Here is a 24,629-nt window from a genome sequence, read left to right as displayed (position 1 = left end):
CACCTCCGTGTTCACTAAGAGTCTTCCCCCTCTTTCATTTTCACCCTAATGGAACTTGAACGCAGAGATAAAGAATAGAGCTTCTTTAGTCCATAGTTAATACATCATCCATCACAATACTTGTCACACTAGACATAGATTTGACTTCGCTTTTCATATACAATAACTTGGGAATCAGCACTCATGTGGGCCTTTATTTTAATATTTTATTGCTTTTGGCTGGCTTTTCTCCTACATAGAAAATGAAAAAAAATAATAACTCTCCTCTCCTTCAGTAAATTATATAAACCAATAAGCCAATCTTTTATTCTATGGTAACTAATTCGTCTCTTCCTTCAGCGAAAGTGAAATAATCTTGATTTTTCCTCACTTTTCCACCTGTTCCTTCTCACCTGTCTTCTCTGTCTGTGTTCTGTAATTACTGACACAGGTGAGCAAGGTAACGCTGAGACACACACTGCAAATCATCAATGTAATACTGAAGTCTGAATGTCTTTGGCGATCCTGCATTAATTGAATTTTATTGACCTTCTAGTAATTAGTTTTGCGATTGTCTATATGAATCATGTTTAGGGTTACGAGATGGAAATAAAGACTTTTTTTTTTTTTTTGTGTGTGTGTGTGTTTCAATTTCCTTTCAGATTAAACTACTCAGTTAAACTAAACTATAATGTATTCACACCATCACCAATGCAGTACAAGTCACCATCACCTCAGTTTGATAAAGTGAAAACACCAACAAATTCCTGCAATATTTAACCTGCTTGGAGCGTTTCAGACAAAGAGGTATTGGCGGCAACAATAGCCTTCATTACACCGCCGCCAGAGGGTGCCTGGGTTCACGGGAGGGAGGAGCCCCTGCAGAACATCACGCGCCACATAGTTCACCAGGTGGGAACAGAGATCCCTACCCATGTCCCGGGCCCCCATCCCCCTGAACCTGCCCCCTGCAGACGCCCCCTCGCCCCAAGTATCGCCTGAGGTGTGACAATAAATCAGACTGGCTGCCACTCCCGAGAGGCTCCGTATCTCGCTCAATAGTGTGAGATAATTAACCTGGGATTAATTCTCCGTCGGACTCATTACCTGTCCGCAATGATTGGCACTGGCCAGAGGAAAGCCCACCTCGGGAGCCACCTTGCAATTCCATCTCCAACTTGTGATCATCGGACGTTTTTCCCACATAGTATCGCTCATAGAGATAACTCGGTCAGACTCTCAGATGGAGGAAGCCTTTGAACGCCTTCTTCCTTGGGGCGGATCAGATTGGCTAATTTACAGCACCCCTTCACGCTATTGATTACCGAGGCACAAGAACCTTAGCAGACTCGTGTGCGGGACGCTTGGCGCATCTCATGTGTCTCGAATTCGCTCGAATATTAACTGAACAACGATCGAATGGTGAAGAAACGTTGATGTTAATTAGCGAGTGAGGGCGGGCGGGTGGCTCGCCGGCTCCGCCTATTGTTTCTTGCCGGCTCCAGCGCACCCGCACAATAGACCTCCGCCTTAATCTTTGAAACTAATTAATTAATGAAAAGATGAATCAAATACTAAGGTAATAAGCTTCCATAATTAACTGACTTTCGTAGATGGGGAGCTTAAGGCGTCAATATGTCCTTTTCAGTCCGTCCCGAGCTGATTACCTGAGTGCATGACAGAGAAGAGTCGGTCTCGGGCACGGGCTGGATCGGTGCTTCATTACAAAGGTGATCCGTCAAGGGAACAACGGCGCAGTTCAATCAGCGAGGCCTCGAATCCCCGCCAGCCTCCACCTGCCTCAGCCCAACTGCAATTTCGCTCTTTTTACTCATTCTGTCTTGACGTGGCTTTACATCTGGCGTGGGCCCAGCTGCCGTTTATTCTTCCAACGCTCTAAAAATATTTCCGGGCAATTCACAACGGGAGGCAATTTGGCCAACAGGAGGTTTTGAACGTGTCTCGAATCTGTTTCTATTTCATAAACCAATTTGAAACTTTTTTGAGAAGATTAGCAGTATTAAAAACAGGACCTGTCATCAGATTTTGGCGTTATTTATACAACAAATTCAGAGGCCCATTACCTCCACGTTGTCACGAAGTAAAGCGAACCAAGAAGCAATCAACTCGGTAGACAAAAAATAAAAAAATAAAATAATAATAGTCATATGAACGCCGCGGAAAGAAAAACAGCAAACTAATCAAGGCAAGAAAAGAAGAATACGTTAATAAATGTTCGGACGACAAGGAACGAACGTCACGAAAGTCGCAAAGTGGTTCCCTGGAGTCAGCCATTTTATTTTCATCAAATGAGTTTCCATTCATAAGTTTTACAACAGCGTAGCACGAGACGCATGACTTTACGAGGCGAAATAAACACGAGGGAACTTTTTTTATGAGCCGCGTCTTCATTCAGTCCCAACCAAGGAGGATAGAGAAAGCTATTGATTGCCTTGGTGATTGAAATTGGTGCTGCAACAATGAGGTCATAAGGTGCCTTGGTTCTCTAAACGCTTTATTTTCCCATCTACTTTAAAAAGTTAGAGATGACTCGCCAGATTATATTTTCCTATTGACAATACAGAACTATTACCAAAACTACCATTATCACTCAAAGCAATCAGGAACTTAACCCCTTCAATACCAGGATACATTTATACCTTGAGATTTGTGTACAATTAGACCATTTTATTGATATTAAGAAGGGTCTATGGAGGTTACAAGACTAATGGCCACAGTCTTCACAGTTTCAATCCCCACATAAGTTCCTGAAGCTGTAGGAAATCACCAAATAGTAAGCAGAATGAATATGGAAACGCGTCATGGTACTCAAAGGGTTAAACGTCAATCTTCTATTAGGTTATACTCTATGGCCTATGCAATACCAGACTTTTTTTTTTTTTCTTTCACTGATGATGTACATCTATTGTTAAACTGTATCTGGCATCACTGAAAAACAAATGCATAACACATTCAAGACTTAATCCCTTCCGTACCATCGCACGTCTTCATATTCATTCTGCTTACTATTTGGTGATTTCATACCGCTTCTGAAACTGATGTGGGCATTAGAATAGTGAAGAATGTGCCCATTAATCATCTGTCCTCAATAGACCCTTCCTGATATCAATAAAATGGTCTAAAAATGCGTCCCAGTACTAAAGGGGTTAAAATAGTGAAGATTGTGACCATTAATCATCTGTCCTCCATAGACCCTTCCTAATGTCAATAAAATCGTCTAATCGTACACAAATCCCAAAGTAAAAATGCATCCCAGTACTAAAGAGGCTAAATAGTCGAGGTGAGACACGAGACATTTTGGAATACGGCTGCACACCATGACCACCACGTATGTATCGAGGCCCTCCGTACATCATCCTTTCCCTTTGCTCACTAAACACTTGCTCAACACTTACCCAAGGTCTGCGTCAGGCACACAGGCGTTATCTTCACTCAAGCTCCACACAGCAGCTGGCAGCGGCTCCCTCGTGGTGCTTCGGTGGCTGTAAAGGAACGAAGCTCATTCTCAGGAACACTGAAAGGTGACCCTCTGACTGCCTTAGCTTCTCTCTAACTGTGCACATGGCAACTGCGACATCATTGACGGCATAACGAGTAGTCTATATAAAGAGAGTATCTTCGAGTGCGGTTTCTTTCATGCAAAGTGGAATTGCCAAAGGTTGCTATATTGAGGTTACATAATTATTTGCAATCGTCTTTCGTCAGAAGCAGCAGATTCAAAGCAAGTGGAATCTGTGTCATTCTGTTGAAATGTAACGACGAAAAAATGTCAAACTAATCTCGCTAATAATACGTGTGTAATAATTTTGCTTCATGATAAATCACTGGAAGAAAAACTAAATTTTTATTCTTAAAAAAAAAAAAAATGTCTACATTAATGTCATCACTCTTCCAACATTATTTCATACAGCTCCAAATACACGTTACCTAAAATGCGTCAATCATTTTAATACATCCGCTAATATTTTTTGGTCTGCCTTATTTTTTTTTTTTTTTTTTTTTTTAGATAATTTTTATATATTTTACTTCATTTTCACTTTTCATGAAAACATTCGATATGTTAATGGTGTAAAATATGTCCAACAAAGAAGCATGTACACTTAAGACTGATGAGCCACAATGGTGATGTGCATGTACTGCCTGACATACCATTAACTCATTTCGCACGCACGAACCTCATTACTCACTCAGAACTCATGAAGATTTCTAATCAGTCGTATTATTTGAGAAAATTCAAATGCCTACACTGAACATCCTTGGTGTGTCCTTTACTTATAATTTTAACTAAAAAACTTCACATCTCATCTCTACCTAGCTAAAATAACTTTTTTGAAGTAAAGCATTTTGAGTCGTTTTTGCCATTTATTTTATTATTTTTTTCTCAATCCCCTAACTGCTGATTCTGTACATATATGGAGTAGACTTCAGTTGTACATGAGGGGGAGGGGAGGGGAATAGGGTTTTACTCAGTCATTTTAGACAGGGTGGAATCAAAAGCTTTTCAAACTATTAACTCTCTTCAGTGTCTCTCATCCCCGCAATGATACATCTCTTGCTATCTGCTTTCCCTCCTCCTAAGACCTCACTGCACAAGACTTTCTTCTTTCCTTCATTCCTATTCCGTCCAATTTAATGCAAGATTTAACTGGTATTCTCAGTCATTCATACCTTTTTTCTGATAAACTTTGGAACTTTCTACCTGCTTCGGTATTTCCATCTTCCTACGACTTGAACTCACTCAAAAGATGTTTCAAGACGTTTATCCCAAACATTTGGCTAACGTTTGACCGTGTTCAGGGACAGGCCCCTCAATGGACCTTCATTTAACTAATTTTATTGCCCTTAGCTGGTCATCCTCTTACATGAAAAAAATAAATAAATAAATCATTCAATAAAAAAAAAAAAAATCCAAATTGTCCATGACCTACAAAATTCTAAAAAAAATTATGACAAAACTTGTAATATTTTCATATTCACCATGAAAACACAAAGTTGTTCATAATACCCAGGGTATTCAAATTTGCCTTTCATAGATTCACTCAAAATCCCTTTATTATTTTCACTCATTACATGTAAAAGAATAGCCTTATATCTGTCTTGTTCATACTCTACAAGTGGTAACTCTCACCTCTCCAAGAACCTTTGATATCTCACCATCCTTTTCTTATTCTGCTTTAACAATTTAATTCCCGAAGATGCATTCCAAATCTTTTGTTCCTTACTAAATAGTGTACCATCACTCAGCACCCCATAGCCATTTTGCAAAGACCCTCCTTGACTCTAAATCATGTCGTCTCTTGCTTTCAATCTTTTACAATCTTTTCTGTGAAAATGGCACTGGTGTGTGTATATATATATATATATATATATATATATATATATATATATATATATATATATATATATATATATATATATATATATATATATATATATATATATATACAGTATACAAAAAATTAGCCAAATCTGTAGATAAGGATGTTAAGTGAAAATAGGCATTTCAAACAAGAACTGCCACATGTAGGCATCATGGCTTCCCCTATTTCCTAACTTCTCTACTTCTCTGAATGTTAGTATTTTCTTTATCTTGTACTATTTTCTTTACCTTGTACTACATTTCATTATATGAAGATGGCATTGCTATACATTCTTCCTTACTCACTAAGCACTTGTCACTCATACATCATCTCATTTTGAGTACTATATCAAAGTCAGCACAAATCCATATGTAACAAGATCATGTCATTGGCAAAGTATCCCAAAGAATCTAGAATCCATATACCAGGCTGGCATTCCCAATAAAGGATGTTAACAAACTGACACTTACTCTCATCATACAAGTTAAAAATATCTTTACCTGGTGGAGTTCCGACTCCACTGGCTCAGACTCCTATCAATCTTTTACAAATACAGAGGGTAGTGGCAGTATTTCTCAAAAATGTATCCTCCCACAAAAAAATCCATAAAAATACTTAAGAACTCACAAAGAAAGGAACAAAAATATAGATACTACATGAAGGCATATATATTTAGAACTTATTTAAAGCTTAGCTTTTTTCCCACACATTTAGTGATGTATAGTACAATAAAAGCCAGAGGAGAATATGTTATTGTATGGAGTCTCAGAAATTTGAAGACTACAAAATATAAAAATACAACCATAAAATCAAAAGAAATTTATAAAAGACCATTGACACACACACATGCACATGTGCACCCATGCACACACGCACGCACGCACACACACACACACACACACACACACACACACACGCGCACACGCACGCGCATGTAAGCGCGTGCACACACACACACACACACACACATGTACATGTGCAACATGTGCACACACGCACGCACACACACACACACACACACACACACACACACACACACACACACACACACACACACACACACACACACACACACACACACACACACACACACGTACACACACGCACGCACGCACACACACACACAGTAAAAACTAACAAATGTTAATTTCAAATATTAATTCTAAGCTTGTAAAAATATAATCTGCCACTATTTACAAATCAAGTTTGTTATCTTCACAAACTTTACAGTGTACAAATCAGTGTGCTTCACTTAGCTAAAAGTCAAGCATATATCAACAGCAACAAGCACAGAAAGACAAGTTTGTTTATTTCTACCTAAATGAAAATAAAAGTAAAAATTTCAATTTACACTGACAAGACTGAATGAAGGGCTGGAGCTCTTAGATGTGAGGTAAGCACTGTAATTACAATTTTTAAAGCTATCAAGACAAACCATTCAAGTTGCTGCTGCTAATGTCATCTTGCAGTACAATGCATTTGGCACACTACAGAGGCATTTTGATACCAAAATTGGTAATCAAAAATTACTTGTTCATTTTAACTTGTATGATATAATAAGAACATTATGCATGAACTGAGTATTATTAAACTTAAATTGTGCAAGCAAGAAAAACTATTCCAAGCATATATACATTAGATTTTCATGTGTGAACAGAACTTCCACTCAAAAATACCAGCTTTCAGAATTATATTAAGGCAAGCATTGTTAGATAAATTTAACAGTGTAGCAAACCATTGCTTCATCAACATTTAGGACCAAGAATCATTAAGGAGCTCTGATATTGCTGCCCTAGCTTTGGCTTTACACGTTCTTCTCCCCCGTGTTACTCCAGCATTAGATTCCCCATCAGTGTCCTTTTCATTTGAACCTTGAATTTTCTTATTAATCTTCTCAGTTTCACTACCAGTGGCTTCTCTCACACTACCTTTCTCTTCATTATCTCTACACTCCACTTCCATCTCATCATCCGAAGTTTGGTTTTCAGTCTTTGGGGTTCCCTTTGATTTCTGCCTTCCCTTAACTCTCACGGGAGCTTCATCAGGGACCCCTTCAGCTTTCTTCCTTCTACCCTTAGGTTTCACAGTAGCTTCATTACTTGCTTCTTCTTCACTTGCCTTTCTTCTACCTTTTGGTCTCATAGGTGCTTCTTCATTGGGAGCTTCAGTTTTCTTGGTCCTTCCTTTTGGCTTCACAGGGGTTTCTTTATCAGGGACCTCTTCAGTTTTCTTTTTTCTACCGTTTGCTTTCATAGAAGTTTCAATTTCAGGGAGTTCAGTTTTCTTGCTCCTTCCCTTTGGCTTCACCAGGACTTCTTCATCAGGGGCTTCTTTATCTTTCTTGCTTCTTCCCTTTGGTTTTACTGACACTTCATCTGTGACTTCATCAGATTTCTTTCTTCTACCCTTTGGCTTCACTGAGGCTTCAATTTCAGGGAGCTCTTCAGTTTTCTTGGTTTCAGTCTCACAATTCACATACGTTTCATTTTGTGGGATTTTATCAGCTTTCTTACTATTAGCTTTTGGTTTCACAGGATCTTCATCAGTTTTTTTTCTTCTGCCCTTTGGTTTCACTGAGGCTTCAATATCAGGAGCTTCTTCAGTTTTCTTGCTTCTTCCTCTTGGCTTCACAGGAATTTCATTATCGGGGACAACAATTTTTTTGCTGCTTTCTTTTGGCTTCTCTGGGAATTCATTAGTTTTGTTGCTGTCAGCCTCACATCTCGCATGGGCTTCACTTTCAATTGTTTCTTCACTTTTATTCCTTCTTCCCTTCATAAGCACTTCATCATCAGACACTTCTTTATCTGTAAATTCAACAGTTTTCTTTCTTCCAGCCTTTGGTTTTAGAGGGGCTTCATTATCAGGAACTGCTTCATTTTTCTTTTTTCTACCCTTTGGTTTCATAAAGGTTTCATTACCCAAGACTTCTGATTTCTTACTTTCAGCTTCATGTTTCTCACTGGTTTCATTTTCAGGGATTTCTTCAGGATTCTTACTTTTGCCCTTAGCATTCACACGGGCTTCATTATCCGAGTTTTCACTTTTTTTACTTCTTCCCTTTGGCTTCACTGGAACCTCATCAGAGACTCCTTCCCTTTTCTGGCTCCTTCCTTTTGGCTTTTCAGGAACTTCATTATCAGGGACTAAATCTGTTTTCTTTTTCCTACCTCTTGGCTTCACAGAAACTTCACCATCAGGGACTTCTTCATTATTTTTGTTCCTTTCCTTCAGCTTCACTGGGACGTCCTCAGTTTTCTTTTTTCTACCCCTTCGTTTCACAGGGGCTTCAATATCAGGGTCTTCCTCACCTTTTTTACTCTTTCCCATTGGCTTCAAAGGGCCTTTAGTTTCCTTACTTTCACCCTTAGATCTCACAAGGTCCTCATCATAAGGGACTTCTTCATTCTTGTTTTTCTGACCCTTAGGTTTTTCTGGGATTTTATTTTCAGGGATTGCGTCTTGAATTTCCTTCTGGTGACTCTCAGATTTCATATCCATTTCTTGACTAGATTCATCCACATCCATTTTGTTTTGATCTGTACACTTCACTATATTTTCATTATCACTAGCTTCATCTTTTGTCTTCCTTTCAATTTCTTCAGTATTCCCTTTACTGGCAGCATTATTGTTACCTTTTTCCTTACCATATCTGCTATTCTGGTTTTCTTTATTCTTCTTTGCATTACTTTTTGCCTTTTTCCTATTTTTTTCAGTAAAAATCCAGCTATCATCATCTGACTCAATCACACAACTGGGAGACAAATTTTCATCATAGTTCTTCATTTGTTTGCATCTCCTACCACGAGCCGTCTCCTTCACAAACTCCACATCTGCTTCCTTCTGCTTGTGTACATCAGTTACATCACAAGTTTTATTTAGACATTTTCCTTTCTTCTGTCTGCTTATAGTCTCCTCTTCATCTCCTGTGTCTGCTTCCTTGCCAGTCATCTTAAGTCTTTCTTTTTTATTTTGCTTATTACTTTCTTTCAAAACCATCTTCATACTTTTGTCAAAATGCACACCCACAAAATTTTCTGTTCCAGTTTCTGTCTCTTCCAATGGATCTTGCTCACAGTTTTCTTCAACCACTTTTTTCTTTCCCAGACTCTTTCCAACAACTTTAGGTTCATTTAGTATGGGACATTCAAGATCTCTAGTAGCCTTCTTAGCTTCACCAGGATTACCTGCTTCTGGTGGTTTCTCAGTAAGGTGAGCAAAGATACCCAAAGCTTTGTCATTCTCTCGAGGTGCCTTACGTTTGTGTAAGAATATTTCAAAAGAGTCGTTGTCGTCCCTCATATACAATTTTTCATTTAGCATTTGATGAATAACTGTGTCATTCTCTGCTGAGGAGGTTGCATTAAATGTTGTTTTATCTTTAATGATTTCTTTAATATCTGCAATGCTTTTCTCTGAATTAATTTTCTCACTCAAATGTTCCCTTTGAATAATAGATGTATCATTTAGATCTTTGAATGGTTCTCTTTTCATTACATTACGACTTGTTTTGCCAGGTAGCTTCTTAGCCGACAAGATATAAGTAGCATTCTGAGCAAGTGGTGTGCCTTGTTCAGCATGGCTCACCTCACTGTCTAACACTCCAGGGGAAATATTTTCTTTGAGTGAACAATTTAGCTCAAGGTTTTCACACAACACTGATACATCTTTTTCATTAGCAATAAAATGCTTCTGGTCATCCTCAGAACCATACTTGGTGAACAAACAATCTGAATTGTCCTCATTTTCAATACCAATATTTTCCATTGTTTTTTCTACACTCTTAGGTTCTTCACATGTACTTTTAATGTTACAGATGTAAGTTCTTTCATTATCAATACTATGTGTTTTTTCATTACTGCAAACATTAGTGCTTCCTGAACTGCAAACAAATGTCCCTTCATTATCCAAGACATAAGTACCATCAGTCTTGCAGCTAAAAGTTATTTCAGTACCTTCAGAATTGCAGACATATGTTCCTTCATTACCCAAGATATAAGTGCCTTCAGTATTACACACAAAGGTTCCTTCATTATTACTGATGATAGAGGCTGGACTTTCAGCGCTAAGAGTGCCTTCAGAAGATGAACTTTTATTCATTTCTCCAGAGGCTACGACTGAAGATGATGGGCTGTTATAATTTCTTACAAGCACTGGGCTTTCATTAAGACTGTCTTGAAATGTTGAGTTTTCACAACTGCTATCAGATGAAGGTGGACTTTCATAACCATGAAATACAGTTCCCAAATTTTTGTTACGAGAAACCATAACTTGTGTCATGTTTGTCTGCACACAGCCATCTTCTGGAGAGTGATTTTCTGATAGTGACTTTAATGGTGAAAATTCAGACATGAGAGTTCCTTCCAATGATTTTGAACAAGTATTTGAAAAAGTTTCATCATTCTTGTAACCTGAAGGAGGGGATAGCACACAATGCACTGGCAACCCTCCATCAACTGCCCGTGGAGAATCATCAGAACTCTCAGTAGGACTTGTGATGTGGAGCATTTTAATTGCTTGAAGTGGTAAGTGAAAAGGTGGTGAAGGTTCATTACTAGCCATATGGGATGTTTTCTGTTCAACACTCCCATTTTCTTCCCCTTGTGTGAAATCTCTTTTTCCACATCTCTCAGGGATATCTAGTGGTAATCCTGTATCATGTGCTTCCTCATTAGAACATGTGTCTTCTTCCAGATACAACTTTAACATTTTATCTTTTACTTTGGGAGTCCTTGGAATTTGGTGACCAGTTGGAATTGCGTTTCTTTTTTCCTGACCTAATACCTCATCCTCAGTATCCACACCATGATCACTTTGTGGAGAAACATCTTGGCTGAAGGGCACAGGTGGCATATAAGACTCACTAGAGCAGTGAGACTTTGCACATTCCTTCACTTCAGACTCAACGCCATCACATAACGGCTCAGAAGTAGAGCATGGAAAAGTATTGTCAGCACTACGCGACGTACAAGGAAGCCGAGAAGAAACAGGAGTCATATTGACATTATTCATGTGACAAATATCATGATCCATTTGGGAAATATTGGATAATTGTGGCTTGTAATACACATTTTCAGGTTGTGAAGCAATGGTGTGTTCTGGAGTCCTTTTTAGCTGCCGCCCTGAAAATCAATTTAGCATTAGGTTTTTCTTTCTAAAAAATTTAGCTGTTGTTATAGTTATAAATGCTATACCATACAATACCATTAGATGTGATGTCTTCTCCCCACTAATTTCTGTTAACTAGATTTGTATAAACATAATCAGCCTCAAGATTAAATCAATGACTCCCAGTAAGAGTGAGTGAGTAGTAGGGCTTTGTTCTTCAGACCTGATACCAAGAAATGAATCGAACATTTCCTCTTTATTGACATCTAAGAAAATTGTGAGCTGTGACGCTATATGCATGTACTGTATCGTAATACTTGCAGCATTTGATTATATTTGTGCATTACTTTAAAAATACTTTCAAATATGTATACTTGTAATGAATACAAAATAATTTTCTGATTCCTTAAAAACAATACAAGAGAATGATCAAGAAACCATTTTCTCGTGCACATGCAAATGTGTATATACACTACTGGTCAGAGCAGAAGGCGTGGTACCTGTGACATCCTGTGAAGGAGATTAATGACACAGAAAATATGTTTCAATGAGGGCATTCACATAAACTAGTAATTGATAGGGTGCCCTCGTGTCTTCTTGACCTTTTTGAGTCTCCTGGGAAGTGAATCACCCAGATGGTGGAGATACTTAGCGTCAATGTTGTCCCATATGTCCAGAATAGTGGCTTGGAGGTGAGGGAAGGAGAAGGTATCTCTCTCCTTTAGCTTCAGTTTTATGTACGCCAAGAGATTTTCTATAGGGTTAAGGTCTGGCAAATTTGCGGGCCAAGATTTCAAAAGGCTGACGTTGCAGAAATCAAACCAGTTAACAATTAACTTTGCCATATGGCACAGTGCACCATTTTGCATGAAGGTATCAGTATTGCACTTCTCCATACACTCATCTAATTCATCTAGAATTAGCTCAAAGTAGTTATTTTGGTTCATACGAACATTCTTGGGCAAAAACACTAATTTTCCAAGACCATAGTATGAAAAACAACCCACACCATCAAAGAATCTGGATGTTTTACTGTGTGTGTTGTGTAGCGTGAATCGTAACGGTAACTACCGGGTCTGTGGTACACACGGTTTCTCTGGTTGTCTGTAACCTGAAAGCTTGCCTCATCTGACCAAAGTACCCTACGCCACTTATCTAAGTCCCAATCTTTGTGCTGAGACACAAATGCTAGCCTACTGTTTAGGTGACCAGGAGTGAGGTGAGGTTTTGAAACTGCATGGCAACTGCAGTAACCCAAATCGCATTTCACATATCTTTGTACACTCCTTTCACTCACTCCAGCCAGCAATCCAGAATTCCTTGCTGTGTATGCAAGGGTTGGTCTCAAGCTGTCTCCAAATAATGTTCAGAGTTCTCTGGGTCAAACTGCGTTTACACCCTTTAGGCTTGTAAGCTGGTGGCAAAGTGTCTCTTCCTCCCTCATGATAAATTTTGGTCCAATGTTGAATTCTGAGAGCTATACCAGTGTTCGTGGCAATTTCTTGATTTGACTTATTCTCCCTCACTATGGCACAAATAACTGAGATTTGAGCTTTACTATTTAGTTTCCTAGGTCCCATAATAGGTAGTAACAGGGCACAATGGTAAGCTCACTCATCCACAAAAAGGGGCTGTGAGGGAGGGTGAAAAAAAATTCAAATCCAAGCACACGAGCCACAGACGAACGTTGACTAAGGAAACATCATTTACTTTGACTACTAGAGCTGCAGAGTTGTCAGATAGCAACATACAGCAAATCCCGCCGTATGTTTAGGAGTTATGAAGGGATGAATGAAATTTGTTCAGAGTGGATGTCATGGTCCGTTTCGCGCCTTCCGCTCTGACCAGCAGTGTACTATATTCCATGCATGTTCCTACACTATAAAAATTTAAAGTAAGAGTATACTTCAATGTACAAATATCAGATATATTGGATTTTAATTTTAGGCGCCGCAACATCAACGGTCATATGGCGCCGCTACGATATTTTACTTACTACAATGTAGTTTATAAAAACTAAAAGAAATTAAAAAGATAAAATCAAAGGTAACAAAAATACTAAAACTACAATAAAATTCAATAAAACATTAAAAATACATATAATAAACTTAAATAAAATGCATAAAATAGCTAAAACAAGTGAAAACGATAAAATTAATGGTAATTAAAACAAAAAGCTACAATAATATACATAAAACATTAAAATACATATATTAAAATTAAATAAAATCACAGCTTTGGGAGAAGGCCAGCTTCTCCCAAAAATCTAAAACGTCATGGCCTTGGGCCAGACACTTTGGTCCAAGGACCTTTGAGATATAATAGACACCGCTATCTCTACCGCGACAGCGGTAGAGGTAGCGGTGTCGTAACTCTATCAAACTAGGGCACTCTACCAATAGGTGCCGCACGGTAAGCGGCACCAGGCAGTCATCACAGTAAGGTTGAGGGTTCCTGGTCAACAGGTACCTCTGTGTAAGGTACGTGTGACCTATACGCAGTCGCGCCAATAAAGTCTGTAAACGTCGATCTCGAACATGGGTGTATGTCCAGTGAGGGATAGAGGAAATAGTGATCTCTCCCATTTTCGAGGTTGCGACCCCCGTTAGCCATCTCCTCTGCCAGATTGCTGCAACTGCCTCACGAATTAGAGGAAAGACATCTCGAAACGGAACAGACGCAGGAGATGGAGCGCGACTTGCTGCCTGTTTAGCGAGGCGATCTGCATGTTCATTCCTGGAACACCAACGTGACCAGGAACCCAACAGAACCCAACACGATATCCTCGTTGTGTAAGAAGGTATAGCCACTCCAGGGCTGATAAAACCAAAGGGTTAAAGGATATAGTGCAAGAGAGAGAAGTAAGAGCACTGCGACAGTCACTAAAAATTGTAAAAGACGAAACCGGTAGAGTAAAAATTATTTGTAAAGCTAGGACTATGGCAGACAGCTCCGCAGTAAAACGGACGCCACTGAAGGAAGGCTGCCAGACCGATAAAAAGAGGAAAACCACACTAAATCCAACGCCTGAGTCGGATTTGGAGCCATCAGTAAAAACAGGGATATCATCAGAATGCATAAAAAAGTGTTCTAAAAACCGTGTGTGGGACAGAGCTGGCAAAAAATCCTTCTTGCCATCCATGGCAGGGCATAATGAGATAACAGGAAGCTGCCAATTACCAACTCGCGGGAGACGGAAAGAGTACACAGGAGTGGGGTCGATAGATAACTCTGCCATGAGATTTGCAACACGTAGGCCAAAAGGTTTAGGGAGACTCGGTCGAGTGACATACGCCTGCGAGCGCGAGTCCCGCAACATTGACACACAGGGGACAAAATCAGGCAGACGGTGGGTGCGAAACCAACACCGGAGCATCGAAGACTGGCGCCGGAGGTCGAGCGGCCAGAAACCAGCATCCACTAGAAGGCTAGGTATTGGAGATGTCCGAAATGCACCCGTAGCCAAGCGGACCCCAGCATGATGCACGGGGTCAAGCGAGCGTAGTCGTGCATCTGTTGCGGATGAGTAGATCTCACAGCCGTATTCCAGCTTCGGAAGTATGAGTGTACGGTGAAGCAACAGCAACGTGTCCCTGTCCGCACCCCAAGAGGTATGACTTAAAACCCGAAGAAGGGATAGTGCCTGCCGACAAGACGCCTTAAGAGAGCGAAAATGGGGAACCCAGGTGAGACGGTTGTCAAATAAAAGGCCAAGATATCGAGTCGCCTCCACGCATGAGAGGCGTCTATTGGCGAGGTATAAATCCGGGTCTGGATGGACACCACGGTTGCGACAAAATGCATGGCTACGGTCTTCGAGGTGGAGAATCGAAAACCGTTCATGTTGGCCCAACTGGACACCCTATTGATCGCCAGTTGGAGCTTGCGCTCAATCAGTGACATCCTAGAAGCAGCAAAAGAGATGCACAAGTCGTCCACATATAAAGAACTGTGAATGCCATCCGGTAGAGTATCTATAACACCATTTATTGCAACTGCGAATAGCGTAACACTAAGAATACTTCCCTGTGGGACACCGTCATTTAAAGCTGTAGCATCGGAGAGAACACTCCCAACTCGAACCCGTAAAAAACGGCTGGATAAAAACTGCTGGATAAAAATAGGAAGGTGGCCCCGAAGGCCAAAATTAAACAAAGACTGTAAAATGCCATGACACCAAGCCGTGTCGTAGGCCTTCTCCAGGTCAAAAAAGACTGTTACTTGATGGTGGTGATTAGCGAAGGCCTCACAAATGGAAGACTCTAGGGATAAAAGAGCATCAGTAGTAGACCTCATCTTTCGGAAGCCGTACTGTACCGGTGACAAGTACTTCCCCTCTCCAAATACCACATGAGTCTTATATTTACCATCTTTTCTAACACTTTGCAAATACAGGACGTTAAAGATATAGGACGGTAGTTCGTAGCCTGGAGATTATCTTTCCCAGGCTTCGGAAATGGGAGAACCACTGCCACAGCCCAAGAAGATGGAAAGTCACCGGTATGCCAAATCATATTATAAAGATTTAAAAGAAAGTTAAAAGCAGTGTCAGACATGTGGCGCAAGAAGGCATAAGGTATATCATCTGGCCCAGGAGAAGAGTCGTGACACTGGGACAAAGCGGTCCGCAACTCGGAAGCAGAGAAAGGGACATTATAAGACTCCTCCAGCGGAAGAAAAGTTTATGCCGAGAGATTCCATTCTCTGGCGGTGACGTGCGCCCGGAGCTGCAGGATGCCTCTGGGAAACACTGGCAAAGTGCTCCGCAAAGAGGTCAGCGACATTCCTAGGGTCTGCCACCGTTCGCCCAGCAGACAACAAAATTGGTGGGGAAGCAGCAGAATACTTCCCAGCAATTCGGCGGACTTTGTTGAAGACATCCGTAAGAGGGTGCGGACGTTTATGGAAGAGATATAGGCTTTCCACGAGGCTCTTTGTGCCTCTTTCAAAATGCGGCGGGCCCGAGCTCGGCATCGCCGAAAAGCTTCCAGGCACTGTGGGTCCCCACGATGTCGCCGGAGACGAGAGAAAGCTGACCGTTTCTCTTTAACCGCTGCAGTGCATGCTGCGTTCCACCAAGGAACGGGACGCTTAGTAAAGCGACCTGACGTCCTAGGGATTGTCTGAAGGGCTAAAGAAATAAAAAATCAGTAAAATAATCAACAGCCTCAGCACAAGTAGAAAAGTCAGCCAGCGGACGAATAAAAGAGCTAAGGTCTGTGAATCGACGCCAATCTGCCTTGTCTAAAACCCAGCGTGGTGGCCGGGACTGTGGCTCAGATTTCACAGATTGCAATAAAATCGGAAAGTGGTCACTACCGTGTAAATCCGGTAGGACTCGCCAATTAAAATCAAGGAAAGAATTAGATGTACAAAGAGAAAGATCGATAGCTGTAAAAGTCCCAGTAGGAGTGTGGAAATGTGTAACATCCCCAGAATTTAAAATCTCCAATCCCTCATCCTCAATAAAAGAACCGATTAAAACCCCACGAGGATTACGAGCACCTTCATCCCACAACGGGTGACGGCCGTTAAAATCTCCCAACAAAAGAAAAGGCGGAGTCAGCTGACGCACCAGGCCGTCAAGCTCACCCCTGGAGACAGGAAGCCGAGGAGGTAGATATAAACTGCAGATGGTGTACAGTCGTCCCATAAAGACCTTAACAGCAACCACCTGAAGGGGAGAGTTAAGTTGTACCGGGATAACAGGTATATCCTGACGGACTAGAATAGCTGTGCCACCGTGGTGGCCCTGGTCAGGGAAAGGAGTGTTAAAAAAACCACGATAGCCAGGAGGACTAGAATAAGTACTATCACCTATCATAGTCTCTTGTAGAGCTACACAGGCTGGAGAGAACTCCGACAGCAAAGCTCGGAGTTCCCCACGAGGCGCGAAGGCCTCTACAGTTCCATTGTAGAAGCTTGAAGACGACTATTTGGGTGCAGTGGACGAGCGAGCCTTTTGAGGCTGCCCGTGACTGACCTGACTAGAACTAATCAAACGACGAGAAGACACCGGGAATTGAGGTGTGCCGGGTCGTTGGACCTCAGCCTTTCGGCTTATCGGTGGGTGATGCGAACTATCATCACTTTTACTGGTCCTCGGAGGACGAGGATCAGGCAGGACTGCACTTTCCGATACAGTTGGTCCACGAGGGACGGCTATGACAATATCATCGGACGTCTCCATGCTCAGACCGTCCTCATCATAAGAAGCCCGATCTGAGACGGAGGGCGTCACAGAAGGCTGGACAGAAACTACTGGAGCTACCCTAGCAGAGCGGTCCCTGGAGGACTCACGATTATAAGCACCGGGAGAAAACTTAGACTGCTTATGCTGAGCTAAATCTAACGACTCCGCAGAGCCGCGGTGCCGCTTAGTTAGACCCTTGAAAGGCTTAGGAGATACAGGTGGCAAATGGACATCTACTACATGGGTAACTTTGTTCAAGTCCGTATTTTTCTCGTCACTTCTAAGAGATGACTCAACCGAGTCATCAGCCAAAATGGCAAACCTGTTAGCCAGATAAACAGTACCACCCGCCCCAACAGAGCGAGAGGTAGCAGGAGGAGTTGTCTTCGGACCGGCAGACTCAGCCGAAGAGCGAGCGGCCAATGAAGCATAGGATGTCGCACCAGTACCATCCTTCTGGCGGTACAGGAGTTCACGGCGGGCGCTACCGAGGCTGATAAACTGACTATTGGCAAGCTGTAGAATGTCCTGCTCCAGGCGATACCTAGGGCATTGCCTGGAACGTACCTGGTGAGCATCACGACAATGAAAACAATAAGCTGCACCATTGCAATGCTCCTCTGAATGCGAGTCGAGTGCAGAGCAATTACCACATCGGGAAGCTTCCTTACACGAGCTTTTCCCGTGACCGTACCCATAGCATGAGAAGCACTGAAGAGGGCGAGAAACAAAGTGCCTCACCCTAAGGTTGATAGGACCGATATTAACACGGTCAGGAAGGGTGGACCCAAAAAGTGAGAAGGACCATGTTGGAGGAGTTCCTCATCTTAGTCACCTTTTGTACTGAGCTAGGGCACATTGCTAGTATTTCCTCTTCTGGGAATTCATAGAGGTCTTGGCTATAAACACAACCTTTGCTATAGTTAAAGGTGGGATGAGCCTTAACAGTCTCAAACATGCTGTCAGAAGGGCATGGGAGATGTTGCAACATCCTAGCTTGCGTAAGATCTTTTGCTCGCACAAGCACCCCCTTCCCATACTTTTTCAGATTCCCCTCAGGAATCGTGCCGATTTCTTTGGACAGGTACCGGGAGGCATGGATGAAATTCCACGCCCATTTCTATAGTACGCCACAAACCAACGTGGAGGTGGGATCTGGCGGACTGCTGGAACTGAATTCTCTAAATAGTTTTCAAAAACATTTGGGATGTAATCCATGTCACTGTCTGAAATATTACGTGACTGGAGAAATTCAGTTTTAAAGCCATGGCCGGCGAGGGCAGAGATGCTACATGTTCATAAGCTAAACGAGCTTCATCACATGACATAAACGTTACATAGCATCGGTTAGAAGGAAAGTCCTTATCATAAACCAGTCGAATGCGAACAACCGTACCATACGCCTTGAGAAGTGAGTGCAAGGCATGATAGGAAAATGATGGATTAACATTTACCATTACAAGAGAATCATATGCAGCAGAAATGCATCCCTCAAAAGAACTTCCAGAACAAGAGACTGCTGTGGGAGGCCCTTGTGGAGGGGAATCCTCCTCCTTACTCAGACCTGAAGATGACGTCTCGTGGGCCAGGTCAGCCACCTCACGAGAACCTGAATGTTTTTTGTGTTTTCCCATAAAAACAGCTACACAAAAATTGGCTCCAGGGGCAAGGGAAACCACCTACTGGGACTACAATGGGAGGAAGCGCTGGCTGCCGTGGACGGGTACCTCGTCCCCATGCGGACCAGTCGTTTTAAAAAAAGGCCCCACATGATACGAATGTTTGTCCACGACAGAGCTGAGACCCCCCTCCCAAAGCATCCCAGCCTGGACACCCAACCATCCAGCACAGGACAGCCCCTATTGGGCGATCCCTCCAGCAGGTGGCTCCGCTGGTCCACTGGCAGCCTACGTAGGAACCATTTAGTCTGGCCCCTCACTGGCGACCGTACTAGCATGGGTAGCCCTCTCCCCCTCGAAAGGGCAGAGCAGGGGACTAAGCCCCCTCTAGCCTAGCTCGCCAGGTCACAGGGCACACACCTATTAATGCAAGCCCCCACCACGACAAGGCGGTTCCCATCTGGGGGTTTATATTTGTAGCATTAAGTATGTATTTGCGGGACGATATGTTTTCTGACCGAGACACTGGCAAGCCTTTAAAACAAGAGGTGCGTGTGACTTCACTCTCTCGCTCACTTTGCCAGGGTCAAGCAGGGTCACCAGGAGGAGGCCTGCCACCTCCAGCTGGGAAAGGCCATGTGGGCCACTGGAAGACCATGTGGTGTGTGTGAGTTGTGGGCTAGTTAAGCCACAAAGGTATGTGTTGTGTTTTATAGCCAGTAATAGGGTGTTTTAGATGTTTTGTGCAATATTTTCACTCGTATGACTGGATTTATACGTGAGTTTTGTCGGTGTTTGTACTTGGGATTTGTAATTGTTTTCAAGGGTTAGATTTCTGGTGTTGTGTCCGCATATTTTTTTTTCCACTCGTATGTTTCTCCATGTTGTGTGAGTTCGTTATGAGCCGCGTTGGTTAAAGTTCCTTTGTTCTCAGGGTTTTTTTTCCTTTGCATGTGGTTGGTTATATCTGACCACGTGGGTACGGTCTACGGAGAGTTGCAGGAGTGTTATCCAGACTTAATTTTTTTTTCGTGACATTTTTTTTTTCTTTCTTTCATTGTAAATTGTAAATAGTAAGTTATGATTAGATTAAATCAATTATTATAAGTTTCCGTTGACTTTGCATCATTTCATGTGGTTATACTTTCTTTTCTGTGTCGTTCCCTGAACCTGGAATATATTAAATTTAGGGTGAAATAACCCGTCTGAAAGTGGGGAACGTGACATTATATATAAGTTAAAACCACCCTCACATTTTATCACGCACTATAAGGATGAACGGGGATCAGCCACACAGCACATGTGGTCACTTATGCTCATGCTCCCAATGCCCAAGAGAGACTTAGAGGACTTTATAGAGAGGTGGTAGTGTAGTGGATAAGGTGGTGAGCGTGGGATCAGGTTCAAAGTTACCTACATGTCACCATGATACCAAAAGATGCGCTTGGGTGATGATATGATATGGGTACTACTATAAATAAAATTGCCTGCACCACTGGTGAAAGCTGAACAGCACTTCCCATACATACTTTTCAAGTATACCTACAGGTGCTAACTATGGGACATAACAAAAAAAAATTTTTAATTCACTCAATGCTCACATTCTACAATAATTCATACATTATTTTGAAATTATTTGATTACAACATGTTGTCAATAAACTATCTCACCTGATGGAATTAAGTCTTTTGGTGATGCAGGAGGCAATGCAGGAGGTGGTGCAGGTTTGGAAGCACAAGCTTTGGACTGACTCTTATTGATTTGTATAGCCTCTGGTTTGGTCTTCTCTGGTACTGGGTTCTGCTGGGCCACACAGGGTTTGGGCAGAGGGACAACAGGGCATACATCATCTTGGCTCAAATCTTCCTTAACAGTATCAGTGACTGGCCGTGGCTTTGGTTTGTGTGTCTTATTCTTCTGCTCTTTTTTTAAGATCTGCAAGAAATTTTCATCAGTTTGAGGAAATGCAGGGATGAGCACTAAATACTGTACATAAATAGTTTCTATTGTGAAACCCAGCACACAGTTTACAGAGATGACAAAGGCACATGAAAAAAATCTCTAGCCTATTACTTGATAATGCAAAAGTAAAGAAAAGAAAAATTACACCGCCAATCAAGGAATGAACAAAACAGAGACTTAGTAAAATTACCTCTCTGAAAGGCCCATGTTTGAGAAGAGAGAAAAGATTGGAGCACAAATGCATGATTCTAAACTCCAAACATAAAATTTTTCATGTCAATCATTAAGGCCAGTGACATGCTATAACACTGCTGGGTCCCCTTAAATCTTCACTGTTTATATAATACCTATGTGAACTGAGGTCAATATATAATATCTAACAAGAGTGCATAACTACAGACTATCAAGGAATAATGAGATATGAAAACCTTCCCAGCAAAGAATAGGGCAGGTAATAGAGGAATACACCACAAAATTAATACTGTAAGCAATTTTTGCCAACATTCACACTGTCTGGTGAAGGAGTAGTTGTACTCATGACAAAATAAGATTCTCTGCTCCAATACAAACACCTCCCTGTGACAAGTATATGTTGCAATATACACAGATAAGTTAACATGAATAATAGCTACAAGGAAAACACATCAGAACTTACAACTCTGATCCTGCGAGCAGCAATGTGGGACTTGTACTTGGCCGAGATCTTGTCGTCCAGAGCTGAAATGATCCGAAGCGCCCGAGACTTGTCCACCAAATCCTGCGACCTGGGTGCCAGATGACCAATGCCCAGCAGTCTGAGGCATCTGCGAAGGCAAAAATTTTGAACTATTCATACTAACTTATGCTGTCACTGTCACTACTTTGAAAGGCAGGATCTATGCTGGGAAAAGTCAGCTTTTATCACATGAAAACTGCTGAAAATACAGATGAACTTCAACACAAGAAATTTGGGATACAAGCCATCACTCGATCAATTTTTCAGTCAGATTTCCAAGCCAAAATCTGAGTTGTGAACTAACTCCAGATATGCCACTGCAAGTTGGCAAAGCAAACAGCACGTCCAGCCAGTAAGTCATGTCAGACACGCACAGTTCATGTTTTGTTTTGTTTTTTTTCCACCGTGGAAGCATTTACTATGCTGCACTGGCTGTTTGTGCTTTTATGGAGTTTTTAACTAAATTTCTTTTGTATGAATAGGAGTCCAAAGCCTATATCCTCTGCCCTCCCCCTCTGCCAGCATCTTTTATTACCCCAAATAGCCTCCAAGGTAAATAATTTATAAAAGATTATTTCTTTACATTCTCTTCTGTCATATTTTATGTTTGTATAAATATCTTATTATTCATAAATACCTTTATCTGAAAATTTTAAAAGGATCAAATTTCCTTTTTTTTTTGCAGGCTGGAACAGATCAACAGCATTTCAATTCAATGCAATGGGCAAAATTTAATTCAGATACGAGCAAATTGAATCATGAGCTCCACGAAAAAAACTAAATCAAGTTGTATATTAAGATAGCACTGTATTTAGGAACCATTCTCAATTTGCTTAAAGTTTTATTATGTTACAGATGTTCTATACCATCTTTAAACTTGTTGAGTTAAAATCTTCTAATCATTATCCATAAAATTCTTTCCTCTCACCCACTTTATCCAGGAACTAGAAGACACCACAAGAAAATAATACACACACACACAAAGATTTTTCACCCAATTCTCAATTTGAAATGCCTTATCCGACAACACTGTATTTGTCACAACTCTGGCACCATTCCTTGTCACCTTGGAGATCTGCTATATAGTTATTACCATCCCAGCATCTTGTATCCATAACCCTCTCTGTCCTTACTCCCTCATCATGCTTCACCAAATAGGTATGTTTGTCTATACATCTATCCTAGCTGCTGTGATGAACTTTCTAGTAATTACATCTTGGTGCTTCACATGTTTTGTGGAAATAATCTCTAAAAGGGAACGTTGGATGCCTCAAAAAGTATGGGGAAGTCTCTAGCACAATGCCTTGGCGTAAGAGAATGATGACACTGAGTAAACCGAATGAAGGTACAGTACATGTTCAGCTTTAATACTGCTAATTACTCACACAATTCTGACTTCATTGCCAGAGAACACTGAGCACACCACTGTAAGGAAGGTAGCATTACAATTCAAAGACAGAGAGGTAAATTTATAGCTTAATACATGATAAACAAGAGCATCCAGTATATTTTTGCCCTAGGCTGGCCCTCTCTCCTACATGAAATAAAAAAAATAAATGAGATCCGTTGTTAGCTGTTTTACGAATCGACAGCCTTGTGGAGACCTGCTATTATGGTAGCTGAGCAGGGCCTGATCTACAAGTGGCAAGTGATAATGTCCCCTATCTCTACCATTCGTGCACTTAAAGAGAAAACCCGACAGACGCAGCATATTCCCGGACTATTGCAGCGTTAATATTAATTAGCGGCAGGTCGTGTACTTACTGGAAATGCTGTAAATAGTAAGAACCTAAGGGTGGCCAAAAACATCGGTAAATTTGTAGTTTCAACCAATATACCCTGTCTTATATTTATTTTTCCTGTCTAACTAGCTTGGGGACCTCCTGGGAAACCTAACCAAATCTAACCTTATTATTAATTTCCTATGGGGTAAAATGGGGTTAGAAATACTCGTGGAATTGTGATTTAGACCGTGATAATCTGTATAGTTATGTGTGGTGTATTGGTTGAAACTCCGATAATTCCAAACCATTTAGAATTTATTGTACGAAACGGTAGTAATACGAAACAATAGTAGAAGCAAAACAGACGTACTTGCAAATGTGTTGCTGGTGTTGGGCGGGTTGAGCTGCCTCCTCCTCATAGTCAAACCCCTCACTGTGCACGCTGAGGAGGCGCTGGTATACCTTGATCAGCGTGGCACTCTCCCATTCTGCCTTGCCCTGCACAAAACCAGTGAATAAATACTTCTTGTCCAGTAAATCAGTAATTATCTCCTCCACCTGATCCATGACCACTCTACTTCGCCTCCCGTGTTGTTTTGAATCCTGTCTCTCTCAGCTGAGGACAGACGTTGCTGCTCTCTGATTGGCCTCTCCTTGCCTCTGCTGCTCTCTGATTGGTCACTCCCTTCTCTTCCTACAGCTGCCAACTTTCACTCTTTAGGCCAGTGGCAAAATGTCGATTCATTTCATATAAGCAGGAATGATTTTACAAATTATATAAAAAAACAACCAAACATTTTTGCCAAGTAGTTAAACTGAAAAAATTGTTGCTAAATATCACAAATAGTTAAAAGATTTCTACTTTTTCGCTAAATTGGCAACTCTAGCCAGGACAAGAGAGGAGAAAGGGAGCACAAGTGTGGATATCGTACGGTGGGCTAAGAATAT

The 24,629-nt window shown here is 41.3% G+C and overlaps 1 protein-coding gene across 1 annotated transcript; it reads right to left on the bottom strand.

The window, feature by feature from the left end:
- Nucleotides 1-6,520: 6,520 nt before the first annotated feature.
- LOC123510538 lies at nt 6,521-24,324 on the bottom strand. The gene is made up of 4 exons (XM_045265794.1): nt 24,052-24,324; nt 21,898-22,045; nt 20,951-21,215; nt 6,521-11,482 (listed from the first exon to the last, which is right to left on the bottom strand). Exons 1-4 carry the CDS (start codon nt 24,246-24,248, stop codon nt 7,113-7,115), a joined length of 4,980 nt encoding a protein of 1,659 aa, XP_045121729.1. The 5' UTR covers nt 24,249-24,324; the 3' UTR covers nt 6,521-7,112.
- Between the last annotated feature and the right edge of the window lie 305 nt (nt 24,325-24,629).

This window comes from Portunus trituberculatus, chromosome 29 (assembly GCF_017591435.1).
Source record: "Portunus trituberculatus isolate SZX2019 chromosome 29, ASM1759143v1, whole genome shotgun sequence".
In the NCBI taxonomy this organism is placed as follows: domain Eukaryota; kingdom Metazoa; phylum Arthropoda; class Malacostraca; order Decapoda; family Portunidae; genus Portunus; species Portunus trituberculatus.
The sequence above is the reverse complement of the archived record's forward strand: the minus strand, read 5'-3'. Positions and strand labels throughout refer to the sequence as shown.